This window comes from Sceloporus occidentalis, unplaced genomic scaffold (assembly GCF_023333645.1).
Source record: "Sceloporus occidentalis isolate IW3139 unplaced genomic scaffold, rSceOcc1.0.p SCAF_5, whole genome shotgun sequence".
In the NCBI taxonomy this organism is placed as follows: Eukaryota; Metazoa; Chordata; class Lepidosauria; order Squamata; family Phrynosomatidae; genus Sceloporus; species Sceloporus occidentalis.
In genome coordinates this window covers 173,808,554-173,822,510 of record NW_028316985.1, presented here as the reverse complement: position 1 = coordinate 173,822,510, position 13,957 = coordinate 173,808,554, and the positions used below count along the sequence as shown (strand labels likewise).

The window sequence follows — 13,957 nt, the reverse complement described above, 5'->3', positions numbered from 1 at the left end:
TTGTTACATTCTTGATGGTTCTTTTCTCATACCTACAACTTGGGAACGGCTTATGTTTGCATCCATACCCTTTGCCTTGCAGTTCATCTTTCTGTTGGCAGTTGTTCACATGCGGCTTGAAATGAATTGTCCTGTAATGCCATGAGTTTTCTCTTTGGCTGTTGCTTGAACTTGCTGATAACTTGCATGAGTGTTTTTTAGGTTCCTTAAGGAATTGCATTGGTATTCTGAGCTTTAGAGGTCTCACAATGTTAAAATCAGTGTGTGTTTAATATATTAATCTGTAGGGTGGCGTGAACACTAATGTGAGACATGGAGGACTTTATGTCAAGGCTATTATTCCAAAAGGAGCTGCAGAAGCTGATGGCAGGATTCAAAAAGGCATGTATAATAATTTCTTTTATCACACTGAAGTGTTGCAGGATATTGTAATCTTGCAGAGTCTTGAATATTCAGAATACTGAAAATATGAACAGTTAAAAGTTTAGCTTTTGAGAAAAGAGAGGCAAAGAACCAAAACACACTGCAGAAATAATCCAGTTTGAGACCACTTTAACTGTCCTGGATCAGTCCTAGGGAATCCTAGGAATTGTAGTTTACTGTGGCACCAGAGCGCTCTGACAAAGAAGGCCAACATCTCACAGAACTACAGCTTCCAGGATTCCCTAGCATTGAACCAGGCCAGTTAAAATGGTTTCAAACTGGATTATTTTTGCAGTTTGTTTTGGACCTTAGTCTTCCTTGACGGGCCTAACCTACCTAATCTAATTCTTTGAATGACACTGAAAATTGTCTGACTCAAAAACAATTATGTGATAGATTATTTATTCATGTGTGTTATGATTCATATCATTATATGATTCATATGATTCATTGTTAATTCTGATTTCTTTTGCGTATACTCTGGGTTGTTCAATTGATCAGTTTTGTCTGGATTGATTACATTCATTATGGAAGCATCATCTTAACCTTCAACATAGGCAACAAAATGTCTTGGACTAGCCTACGTGGTGGGTAATTACCATCACCCCTGTTTGAGAACCTCCCAGAGACATGTTCCTATCTGCTCTTGAAACTAGGATTCTGGACTACATGAGTAATTAATCTTCTCCACTGAGCTCTGTGTGTGTGTGTGTGTGTGTGTGTGTGTGTGTGTGTGTGTGCTTTTATGTTGTTTTTCCACTAGACATTTCTCCTACACAAGCCCTAAACTTTGGCTGTCAGTGGACATCCAACACCAGACACGTTCAGTGGCTGTCAGTGGACATCCAGCAGCAAAACACTTTCAGTGGATTATGCCTAGCTTCTATATACATGCTTCCCTTTCTTCCTATAACAATTCATTATTGATACCTAGGTGACCGTGTACTTTCTGTCAATGGGATTACTTTGGAAGGAGCCACCCATAAAGAAGCTGTGGAAATCCTGAGGAATACTGGCCAGGTAGGAGATGGTAGCTGTTCCTCCTTTCTTTGGGGCCATATTTCACTGTACATATTTAGGTCCTAGAAAGTCTCTTGCAGTAGAGCAAGAAAAGGAGCCATCTACTGCCACCATGCACCATTCCATTCTCTGTGTTGAAGCAATGCCTTTTTACTCTTTAGGAGATGCTTTCCCTTATTAGGCAAAAGCGGTTGCAGCCAGGGTAAGCACAGGAATGGTGGTTTTTAGAAAGGTAGATTATGGTGGTGGTGCTGTTGTCCTCAGGAAGTGCTGTTGTCCTCAGGAAGTGTGCAGTGATTCTCTCGAGAGAAGCTAACACACACCTTTTTACATCCTTGAAGACAACAGCACCCCCACACCATCTGTCTTTCCATCGTCTATGACAAGGTGTGAACACATCTTTCAAGCCTCTTAGGTCATTTGTTTTTCCTTTTTATGCTTGTTTGGGTAGTTTTTGGTGAAATGGATTCCTTGTTTGGGGTTCTGGAAACAGGCAGAATGGGATTCAAATACATGAATGCCCTCCTAAGGTGGTTCTATATGGCCATCTTTTGAATCAGTCCTATATACTGACCATCTCTTTCATGGCTAAGTGGTGTCCTTGTGATTTCATGCTAATGAATTAATTGTAATTTCTGCAGGAGGTTCATCTGGTGCTAGAAAAGGGGCAGCTCCCAACAGCCAGAGTCCAAGCTCCTGTTACACCACAGTGCACACCTCCAAACCAACTCAATCATGGTGGAACCCCTGAGAGACCTGTCAAGACAACTTTAAGTGCCAGAGAGTACAACTTTGTCACTGATGGTGAGAATCTGTGAGAATGAAGAGTGTGCTTGATTCTTAGAAAGAATAAGAAGAAATGCAGTTCTCCCTCCATATTCGCAGGGGTTAGGGGAATGAGACCCCCTGCAAATATGGAAAAATCTTGAAATATCCCCCACTCAGAAGCCAGTTAAAGGGAAGGGTGAGTGGGGTAAGAAGAGCAGGAGTGCATGCTCCCTTTTTCCCCACCCTCCCGTCCCTTTAATTGGCTCCCTGCCCCTTCTCCTCCCCATCCTCTCTTTGGGCAGCCCAGAGAGAGGATGGGGAAGAGAAGGCAAGAAGTGCTTTGGCCCCTCCGAGACCCCTTTCCTCCTGATCCTCTCCTTGGGCATCCCAAGGAGAGGATCGGGGAGGAGAAAGCAAGAGGTGCCTTGGCCCCTCTGAGACTCTTCCCCTCCCCAATCCTTTCCTTGGGCTGTTCAAGGAGAGGATCGGGGAGGGGAAGGGTCTTGGGGGATGGGGGGGTAACCTCCTGCCTTCACCTCCCCATCACTCCCTTGACTTTCCAAGGAGATATTGGGGAGGGAAAAGGAGAAGGAATGCCTGCATTAGCGGCCTTGACCTTGCACATAATCGAAACCGTGAATCTCAAGACAACGAGTATGGAGGGCCGACTGTAGTCAATTTTTGTTTTTAAAATGTCCATGATTTGATTTGACGCTTAGCATGACATTGCAAAGAGTATGATGTTAAAGCGTGTCCACAAAATCACTTGTTTTTCTCTGTATTTGTTCACAATTATGTCCTACTTACTTACCTGACTTCCTGTTCTAAATGTACATTGCTTCCTCCCCCCAATTTTTTTTGGAGGGGGGTTGCTTTTTGATCTCCAGCCTGTCTTACTTTAGCCTCGAAAAAGTGTTCTATCTTTTTCCAGTTGTTATCCCAAATTTATTTATTTTATTTGTTGCACTTACATTCCACTTTTCTCTTAAAATGGGATCCAAGACAACTTACAGTAGTTTAAAAAACAATAACAGCTAAAACATTGATTACAAAAGTTAAAGGAGAATTAAAAAACAATATTATTAAAAACATGGTTAATTATTATTATTTTATTTATTTATATCCTGCCTTTCTCCCAGTATAGAGACTCAAGGCAGCAAACAGCAAATTTAAAATAGTACAATTTAAAAGCAGTACAGAAGTTTAAAATATATAAATATAAAATTTAAAAACCATTTAAAAACACTTAAAACATATGCACCATATAATTTCATTTAAAGATTAAAGATTTTAAAAATACTGCACAGCATATTATACATATATACAACTCCAGAATTAAAATTCAAAGGGCCTTCCTAAATAAGAGCGTCTTTATTTGCTGATGGAAATTGAGGAGGAAGGAGACCAGCCAGACCTCCCATGGAAAGGAGATCCACAGCCTAGGAGCAGCCATGGAGAAGTCCTTCACAAGTCCTCACCAAACATGCCTGTGAGGGTGGTGGGACTGTGAGAAAGCCACAGTGCATCAGTTTGGTTTCTTCATTTGACACTCCATACATTTTAGTCTCACAGCTTATCAACATGGGAACTGGCCATGTCATCAGTCTCCATCTATTTAAAAAGCTTACCAATACACTTATGTATCTCTTTGTCTTTTTCTCAAAATTTATGTGGAGGGCACAGGTATTAAATTGTGAGTGAGTGTGTTTGTATGCATGTGTGTTGAATATGCCCCAAATAGGTCCAACATTTTGACCAGCTCCTTTAAATATTCACCAACCTCAGTGATCCTGGGCACCAGTTCAGTCCATGCATCTGAAGAAATGGATTACAAAAGCTTATGCTACAGTGTCTTTCACCCAGTCTCAAAGGTGCTACAGCAGTAGTCCCCAAACTGTGCTCTTTAACGGATTTTGGACTGAGGCTTCTGGGAGCTGAAATCCAAAATCTCTTAAAGGGCACAATTCAGGGACCACTGTGCTACAGGATCCGTTTGCATATTGATATTCCAGAATAACATGGCTATGTCTCTGAATTCCACCCTGAATGATGTGGAAGCCACTGGCTACCACCACAAACATCTTTGTATATGTCTTTATATGGTCCGTGTGGATGTATATCTCAATGTTTCTTTTGCAGATAACACATTTGAAGTGAAGCTAGTGAAGAACAGTTCAGGCTTGGGCTTTAGTTTCTGCCGTGAAGACAGTGTTTCTCCAGAACAGCCAGGTTCCAGCATAGTCAGAGTCAAAAAGCTCTTTCCAGGACAACCTGCTGCAGAAAGTGAGCAGATCGAGGTTGGGGATGTCATCCTGAAAGTCAATGGCTCTTCTTTAAAAGGACTATCCCAGCAGGTTAGCATCTGTCTCTGTTTTTTTTTTTTTGGGGGGGGGGGGGCGGGGTTGTAGCTGGAGATCCTGCACTAAGCAAGTGGTTGGGCCTGATGGCCCATGAAGCCTCTTCCAGTTCTAGTGTTTGATTCTATGAAATCCTACTCTTAGAATTCATGATACTAAGATATGTGCCTTGTTTTCAATCTCTTGACTTTTACAGGAAGTCATCTCTGTTCTCAGAGGAACATCCCCTGAAGTCACCCTTCTTCTCTGCAGACCACTCCCTGGAATATTGCCAGAAATTGACCCTTCTTTATTGGTAAGAATTATAGCACAGTTGGGAGGCAGTGGCTTAGCAGTTACGACACTAACTGACGACCACAAGGTTGCCAATCAGCAGTTTGAGATCCAAGCACCATGTGACGGAGTGAGCTCCCATCACTAGTCCCAGCTTCTGCCAACCTAGCAGTTTGAAAGCATCTAAAAGTGCAAGTAGCTAAAGAAGTACCACTTTGGTCGGAAGGTAACAGCATTCCATTTAGTCATGCTGGCCATCTCGGTTTAGTAATAGAGGTGAGCAGCACCCTTGATGGTCAGACATGACTAGACAATCATGTCAAAGGGGAAACCTTTTATAGAAGCCCTTTTTCTGATATAGTGTGAAAAAGCTGTCAATTTTTGATAACTTAGTTTGAACAAAATGTACACTTGTCATAATCCTAATTCTTACTACAGAATAAGTTATAAAAAATGCAAATGTTGTATGTGACACCATCTGCAAGGACAAAAATAGCCCTTTATGAACAGAGATGATTCATTGTCCATGTAGTAATTAAACAGATGCAGAGGACCTAGGGTTAATAACTGCACCACTATGTTATTTGTACCAAATTACAATATTGGGTGTATTCACCACATTTTAAAATCTTAAAATCTCTGGGAAATATTTGCTGGTCTAAACAACAATAACAAAATATGTTTGTTGGGTTTCTTTGGATTAGATTCTAACCAATGATTCCTTTTGTCTCTATGTATATATTGGTGGGCTGCCTTCAAAGGTCTATACATGGCTTGAGAGGATTGCAGCAGGCCTATTGATTTGCTTTGACAAGTCTTCACCATTACTCTTTGCTTAGATGGTTGAATCTTTCTGCAAACATTTAGAAAAGGTCAACTGACATGAGGATAAATGCATTTCTGAAGCTTGGGGAAAATAATCCCTTATAGGTGGCGGTGAGGAATTATCCCCGTTCCCACAAATACATGCTTCAGAAGATTTGTTTTCCTCAAGTCTACAGCTGAGAAGACGTGGGTAAATTCCACCTTCACTTCTACTCTGATCTTAACTGTCCCTTTCCCCATGCTATTGCCAAATTGCATACAAATATAATGTATATAAGATTACCATATTACATACAAAAATCTGTTCACATTTGATCTGCAGTTGGGCTGAAAATTCCTCCAACCCTGTCAGGCTATGAGCTATAAATTAAGGAGACAGAAGATGAGGAAAAAGACAGGAGGGCAGAAGTGTGAAATATTACAAAACACTGAGCCTCATTATAGTTGAGAAATACATTTAGGACGCTGAAAATTGAGTTGACCTCCCCACCCCACCCCACATACACACCTTCTCCAGGTCCATTAAACCTCACTGTCTCAACAAAGGTTAAGGCTAAGATGCTTACCAACATGGGTATTCGGTGCAGTATTTTTATTTATTTTGCTTTCGTATAAACCAATGATTGTCATTGCCAATCAGTTATAAAAAGTGTTGATATTTGTACATTAAGATTTTCCAGTATACTGATGGGAGTTACAGATGATAGCATTGTTTGATTTTCTGTCAGTGGAAAAATAATTTTTGATTTATTTTATTTCCAGACCCCTATCCATTCCCCAGCACAAATTTTCCCTGAACTCAACAAAGGAAATGCTCAGTCATTTCACGGAGATCATGATGAGAGCTCTGATGAAAATGAAGCCACAGACAAAAGCAAGAAGCGAATCAAGTCTCCCTCCCGGAGAGACAGCTACAGCGACAGCAGTGGAAGTGGAGGGGAAGAGCTTGTTGCAAACACAACCCAAATGGCAGGCAACAGGTGGAGCTCTGCTTTGTACCAAACTCCAAACAAATCAGCAGCTCAATTACATAGTCCTTATGAAATGCCCTGTGACCAAGAAGAAGCTCTTCGCACAGTATATCATTCTTCTCATGAGTCACCTAGGAAACCAGAAACAGAGGACAGGCATGTTTGTTTGGCACATTTTACTGGATTTTTTCATTTATATACAGGTTGAGTCTCCCTTATCTATACTGTTTGAGACCATAAGTGTTTGGGATTTTGGATTTTTTCAGATTTTGGAATACTTGTACATAATGAGATATCTTGGAGTCAGGACCCACGTCTAAACACAAAATTCATTTATGTTTTATTTACACTGTATACACATTTTGTGCATAAAACGATCAAAAAGCAAAGGTATCACCATCTCAGCCTCTCAGGAAAAAGTTTTGGATTTGGGATTTCAGAATTCTGGATAAGGGAGACTCAATTTGTTATCTTGTTGCTCTTTCCCAGGACATTTAGCATGTAAAGCATGACTACTGGCCATGCTGGCTGGGGAATTCTGGGGGTTGTATTCTGAAAAGGTTGCATTCCTCAAATCTGACCCTGGGCATCATGGAGCTAACCGAAGGTTTCTTCTTTTTTGGTCCATTAGTAATCCTCTATCTTCTTTGCTGATGGATTTGCCACCAATCCAAAGCTGTAGAACCGTCACACCTAGTTCAACAGAGGAGAAATACAGCAGTTCTGTCTCTGAGCTTACAGCACCACAGGAAGGCCTGGTATCGCTTTTCAACCAGCTTGAAAAACATGTTGATGAATATGAACCAGTAATTTTCCACATTTTTTCTTGATTGTAGTAGAGTGCATGTTTGTGTGTGTTTCTGAGATTGCACAAATGCAACACACCACAGAAGTTACATTGTTGTTGTGCAGTGTGGGGTTTTGTATTACAACTCTGGTAATTTGAACATTATATAGAAGTAAGATGGAAGATTTCTTCTATTCATAGTAACTGCACAAGCTGCCTTATGCTGGGTCTGGCCACTAGTGCATCTAAGCATGTTATACTAACTGATAGAGGCTTTCAAATTTTTCAGAAAATTTTTGCCCCTCAGCCCTATTTTAGAAATTGAATTTAGGGCCTTCTGCTTGTAAGTGTTTGCTCCATGGTGGAGCTATGCACATTCCCCAAAAAATAGATCTAGAATTCTCTGTTGCCCTAAAGAGACGTCTTCAGCTTTTCTATTTGAAGTTAAAGGCAGGTTTCAAAAATGAAACTGAGGTCCTTATATCACTCAGAGACTTGCCAAAATGCGAGCATAATTCATAGGAAGCTGCTTTATACTGGGTGAGACTTTCAGTCTATTTGTCCCTATATAATCCACGCTAATGGACAACAACTCTCCAGGTTTCAGACAGGAGCCTATCTTAGACCTATCTGGAACTACAGGATCTTTGGCATGTACTGTACTATTGAACCTCTGTCCTTCTCTTCAGAATGCCAGTGGTGGACTGTATTTTCAATACCCTCCGAAGTCTTCTGCATGAAAGTTTGCTGCACTTATGCAAATGCATCAAAGAGACAGATTTAGCATAATCCACACTTCTTGCAATGTTACCTTAACCACATGCCAGAAATGCTTTTTGTATTGACCATTCTGAAGTTAGATTCTAAACCAGCAGCAGCAATCTGAAATGGTAGTATGTGGACTTGTATTAACTTAGTCAGTTTAACATGCAAAAAGGTTTATCAGTACACAAGCAAAGTTTGAAGGAAGGCGTCTTAAAAGCCACAATGATGCTAGAGTAAGAAAGCATTTGTTGGCAACCTAAACTCACAATTGAAATGAGGAGAAGCTGTGAGAAAGAAATGGCTTTGAAGGAAGAGGTGAAGGCAGTTTGATGGTATTCAAGAGGGTGAGTTTGAAGGCATTTTTCTGGTCCTGTAGTGAAATATCCCATTTTTATTGCAGGAGGTGGAGCTCCATGTGGTGCTAACTAAATCAGAAAAGGGCAGTCTTGGTTTCACAGTTACCAAAGGCAGTGACAATGTTGGCTGTTACATCCATGATGTCATTCAGGACCCTGCCAAAAGTGATGGGAGATTACGACCTGGAGATCGCCTGATCAAGGTGAGGCAGAATTCAAATCTTGGAGTGTTTTGGTTTCTTCATGTTGCAGAAACTTAAAACGGGTTCAGAAGAAACCACCCCCCATTCACCCCCCTCCATTCTTGCTTTGACACTGGTTTGGTGCTATGCATTGTTGCCATTTTACTTCTTGTAAGCTGCCTTGAATATATTTTTATGAAAAGTTGTGAGATATAAATTTAATATAAAAGCTTATGATGATGTTCCACTCTCGACTATGATTATTGGCTATTGATGAACTGTTTTTTAGAGTGTGGTAAATTTAGTATTAGTGTGTTATTAATTGTATTTGTATTATTTTATTGATGTAATCCTGCCTCAATCCTTGGGAGAGGTAGGAAATATAAATAAACTTTATTAAAATGAGCTGATTGTCTCTAGGAGGATTTGGGACTATGGGGCAAGTATTCTAGCCTAGAGTGCATGTAATTCTGTTTTCCATCCACCAGCTTTAGTATTTTAGGGACTAAGGAAACACTTCCTTTGAACTTTAAGTACCCTGGTTCAAAACCCTTGATGTCTAACCTCTGTGCATTGGACTGCAGCTCCCATTATTTTCTATATCTGTTAGGTTAGATGGTTGGCTCTCTAGTCCAACATGTCTGGAGGGCATCACGTTTGGGAGACTATTACTGGAGAGTTTTACTGGCAAGCCATTATTTTGCTTTCTGGAAGTGTTTGTTAGCTTGTTTGAATTTGCATTACATTTAAGATACTTAATTCACTCTCTTTTTCCATTTACTTTCATAGGTTAATGATACAGATGTCACTAACATGAGCCACACGGATGCAGTCAGTTTCCTCCGAGCTGCTCCAAAGATCGTCAGGCTGCTGCTTGGACGTGTTTTGGAGTTACCCAAGATACCCATGATGCCACATCTGCTGCCTGACATTAGCTTAACTTGCCATAAAGAACAACAACTGGGTAATCCAAAATTTTAGGCATATGCCACTAAATGGAAGCCAAACCAGTCTGCCTTTTTTGTAAAAGTAAATAATGAAAAAGACATGCACATATCTCTTTTCTTTTCTTTTCTTTTCTTTTCTCCAGGCATCTCCCTTGCAGGTGGTCATGACAGCCTTTATCAGGTGGCGTATATTAATGATATCAGTCCCAAATCTGCAGCAGACATGGAGGGAACTCTCCGTATCTTGGATATCATCCATTACATTAATGGGTTCAGCACTCAAGGAATGAGTTTGAAAGAAGCAAAGAGGATGCTGGAGATGTCTCTTCCAACAGTGATACTGAAAGGAACAAGGTATTTTCTAGGAACCTGTGCTAATGGTTTGCAGAAACCCAGCATTGTGTAATGGATAAAGTATTGGGCTGAGGCTTACAAGATAAAGGTTCCAATCCCAATTGAACTATGAAACCTACCAGATGATATTGAGCCAGTCACTTTCTCTCAGCCTCACATATAGTGAGAAAGAGGAGGAGTGCATATACTGCTTAGAGTTCATCAGTGGCAAGGTGGGATATAAACGTAACTAATAAATGTTGCTAAATATAAAGGTATTATTCCTGCATTTTTTTGTTTCACAATGCAGTTGAAGATGGCATTCAGTCTCCATCTTGGCTGGATACAATCTAAGGCTAAGGTAGAGACAACCAAGTCAGTATAGTTGCCGGTTTAATGCATTACTTAAAGAACCAAGCAGAGAGACAGTTAAATAGTTGCTGTTAAAATAAAATAAATGAACAAATAATTGCCTAATTAAACTAAATCTTAAAATTCCTGCAACTATTGAGGGAAATTCATGCAAACATGGCAACTTGAGCTTCCAATACAAAGACTTGATGGGTTCTGTTTGTACTGTAGTTAATAATCTGTTGACAGTATTGATGACTGAGCCAGCACTGTGTAGTGGTTTGAGTGTTGGACTAGGACATTAGGAGAGCAGGGCTTCAAATCCCCTCTTGGCTATGGAAACCTACCAGGTGATCTTGAGCAAATCACACTCTCTCAGCCTCAAAGGAAGGCAAGGGCAAACCCTCTGAAATAATTCTGCCAAAAACAACTAGTGATAAATTTGTCTTAGGTTTGCTATTGGTCAGAAAAGACTTGAAGGGACACAACAGCAACATTTTGAATCCATCGCACACACTGAACAGAGTTTCTTGTTTTTTTCAGAGATGGTCACCCAGTGTTTCCAAAAACTAAAGATCCTGATAGCTGTAGCTTGAAATCAATCAAACATAATGGTAAGGATATATCTTTGACCCTAATCATTATCCATTAATGGTCAGACACTGGATCAGTAATGATTTAGGCTTAATACATTGCTTGCTCCAGTTAGAGTAAGCCCACTCAATCAATCACTGAATGGTAAACCCCCATTGGTTTAGTGGGTCTAGTCTAGTAGGATCTAGTAATTGGATTTAGATGCTAACATTGTATTGGTACAGACGATTTCTCAAAAAATGTCCTGCTGATTAAGCTTAAATCACATTGGAAAAATTACTGTTATTTTTAACTATAACTCCCAGAGTGCATCAGCCAGCATGGCAATTAAATATCTTGCTAGAGGGATTGGGGAAATTGATAAAAATAAATACAGTAGCCCCCAAAAAAAATAACATTTCCACCTCTGGAATGGATACAAATGTTTCAGACACTTGAGAATGAGGTGATAAATGAGGTTTTCATTGCAAATCTGTGATCCTATGAAATATTTTTTTTAAAAAAAAAGAATTATACTGACAAATAACAACTTCTTTCTTCCTCCCCCACCCACCTGGTGCTGTTTTTCAGGGCATTTTCATGGGAAAACATATGGTAAATCAGAAACAGGATATGATGTGTGTGTGCCCAAGGTAAGTAACCAGAACAGTTAAGTTGGGCCCACACTTACAACTGTGGCAGAAGGAGTTGTGCCTCAGTAAAAATATCTGTTTATAGAGGAACAACTTGGCATAGGACACATTTAGGCTGATGGTGCTCCTGTGAGTTTACATGCTATGGTGGTCTTCAACTTGTCAACAGCTGGTTGAGAAGTAGAACCTGGCAACTTGAGGTCTGTTTCCAAGAGTCCTTGCACTTAGAGTTCTGGAATAAATTGGTGGAGTCCTCTCTCCTTTCAGACCAGAGATTAAACAGCTCACAAACAGGATGCACTCCATGTTCCGTTTAGGAGAAGAGGAGGAAACAAAATGGAAGCAAATCCTGGCCCAACATTTGAAGACACCCCCCAACAACCCAGTGAATGCAAGCCAGATTTTATCTTTGGTGTACCATTATGCCTGAGCCTTCTTTCTTAGGGCCATGAGTAATTGACCTATACCTTGTCAGACTACTGGTTGTCTTATGCTGACTGGCAGCAGCTCTCTAGAATTACAGAGAACTATCTTTTGTATGCTCTGTGGCTCCTGTAATATTCTGGGACAGTTCAGACTTCTCTGAGCATAATGTTTTGGCAAAAAATCAACCTATAAATTTAATAAATGATTCAGAGCTTGAGAATATAACATTTTGGGGCTATAACTCCCAGAATTCCCTAGGTACCATGCTTTTATGCCATACTGGGCTGAGGGATTTTAAGAGTTGTAGCCACAAAAATTAACTTCACCAAGCTTTAATTGAAGTGAATAAATGCATTATTTATGTAAAGCCTTCTTTGTTTTAATTAGATTAATGGTGAAATGAACAATAACCATCAGGCAAAAGGACCAGCACATGTCACCGTATCTCAAGAGCTGTCCTCATGTAATGCTACTAGTCACATCTCTGATTTTTCCAAGTACAGTAACAACTCAGGTAAGAACTGTGCACTATAATAATATATAGTGTGAGGATTGCTGCTGTTACTCTTGTTCTTCAGTTTGTTATTCCCTTATATTCTTAGTTTTTTGTGGGTTTTTCGGGCTATGTGGCTATGTTCTAGAAGAGTTTCTTCCTGATGTTTGGCCACATAGCCCAAAAAACCCACAAAAAACTATGGATGCCTGCCATGAAAGCCTTCAACTTCCCATATATTCTCTTTTTAAATTGTTTTGTCTGCCTCAATGTAATTACCAAATGATTAAAATATAATTGTTATATTTAATGATTATATAGTGCTTACATGACCTTCTAAATGTTGCTGAACTCTGTTCCCATCAGCCCTAGCCAACCTAGCTAGTGGTAAGTTATAATGGGAGTTGCAGTTTAACAACAGCAAGGGCCAAACTTGCTCCAGAGAATAAATCCCTTTCCCTAGGACTTTATAAAATCTATTTCTTTATTCCAGAGATAACAGGAATGGGGTGGAAACATAGAGAAAGAGAAATAAGGAAAATTCAGGAAATGTAGCTTCAAGCCCACTTAGATTTGGCCCAGTTGGTCTGCTGCTGTTCTTTTAGAGGCTTCCTATTCAAACGTTGGCAGGTTCATCTTTTCTTCATGTTATGGAGATAATCATGCTGTATGTTAATTGCTTCGGATCAGGTTATTGTTAAAGGGGAAGATGCAGAAGATGGCAGTCTTACATTTTGTATATCCACACACCCATCCCAATCCCCAAGACATAATGGCTGCTCTTACACATTCTACTGGTGCAGCTGCCAAGAAGAGATTGGAATCTTAAGAAGACTGAACTATTAATTTATGGTTAGATGAAAGAGGAAAGCTTCACAAAATATGTTTTGAGTTTAATTTGTTTTCACTACCCCATAGTTAAGATTAATTTCAGTTTATCCAGGTGACAGGTTTCTGACCTCCTAACTTCTTGAAAGTACAAATACTGTATTTTTCTTTTTACCAGGAAGTAAATGAATCTGTTGAATGTACTTATTTTATTTTTTTATTTGTTATTTTTATTTTAAGTGGAGATACAAGATGAGGATTCTTATGATGAGGATGATCCTAATGAAGTCATCCAGTACCTTTTAGATGTTGTAGATGAAGAAGCCCAGAACCTGCTAAACCGCAGTAACGCTACATCTGGGAATCATCCGCCAGGTAAGGTCAAGAAAATACTGCATGCAAATAAGAAGCATCATAAATTACTAGTACAGACCATTTCAGGATTTATGTGTGGGTTTAGAACATTAATTTTTATGAGGGCTGAAGCACATTTTCTTATTGGGCCATAGTTACATGTAATGCAGAGGCCTTCTTACTGCTGGTTTCATTTGCTTGTTCTTTAACTTAATGGAATGCTTTGTCTCTCTAAAATTGCTGACAAGTATGACCAGTATTGCTTAAATTAA

The 13,957-nt window shown here is 39.8% G+C and overlaps 1 protein-coding gene across 5 annotated transcripts in view; it reads left to right on the top strand.

Moving 5' to 3' along the window:
- Positions 1–13,957, top strand: part of PTPN13 (protein tyrosine phosphatase non-receptor type 13) — a 171,392-nt gene that overhangs the window by 141,802 nt on the left and 15,633 nt on the right. For all 5 annotated transcript variants that reach the window (XM_089526165.1, XM_089526164.1, XM_089526162.1 and 2 more), the window contains 14 exons: positions 288–381; positions 1,358–1,443; positions 2,085–2,247; positions 4,351–4,565; positions 4,765–4,863; positions 6,429–6,793; positions 7,269–7,443; positions 8,590–8,748; positions 9,517–9,691; positions 9,818–10,028; positions 10,902–10,972; positions 11,523–11,584; positions 12,398–12,524; positions 13,572–13,706. In XM_089526165.1, coding sequence (XP_089382291.1) covers positions 288–381; positions 1,358–1,443; positions 2,085–2,247; positions 4,351–4,565; positions 4,765–4,863; positions 6,429–6,793; positions 7,269–7,443; positions 8,590–8,748; positions 9,517–9,691; positions 9,818–10,028; positions 10,902–10,972; positions 11,523–11,584; positions 12,398–12,524; positions 13,572–13,706 — 2,137 coding nt within the window. The remainder of the gene's footprint in view (positions 1–287; positions 382–1,357; positions 1,444–2,084; positions 2,248–4,350; positions 4,566–4,764; positions 4,864–6,428; positions 6,794–7,268; positions 7,444–8,589; positions 8,749–9,516; positions 9,692–9,817; positions 10,029–10,901; positions 10,973–11,522; positions 11,585–12,397; positions 12,525–13,571; positions 13,707–13,957) is intronic.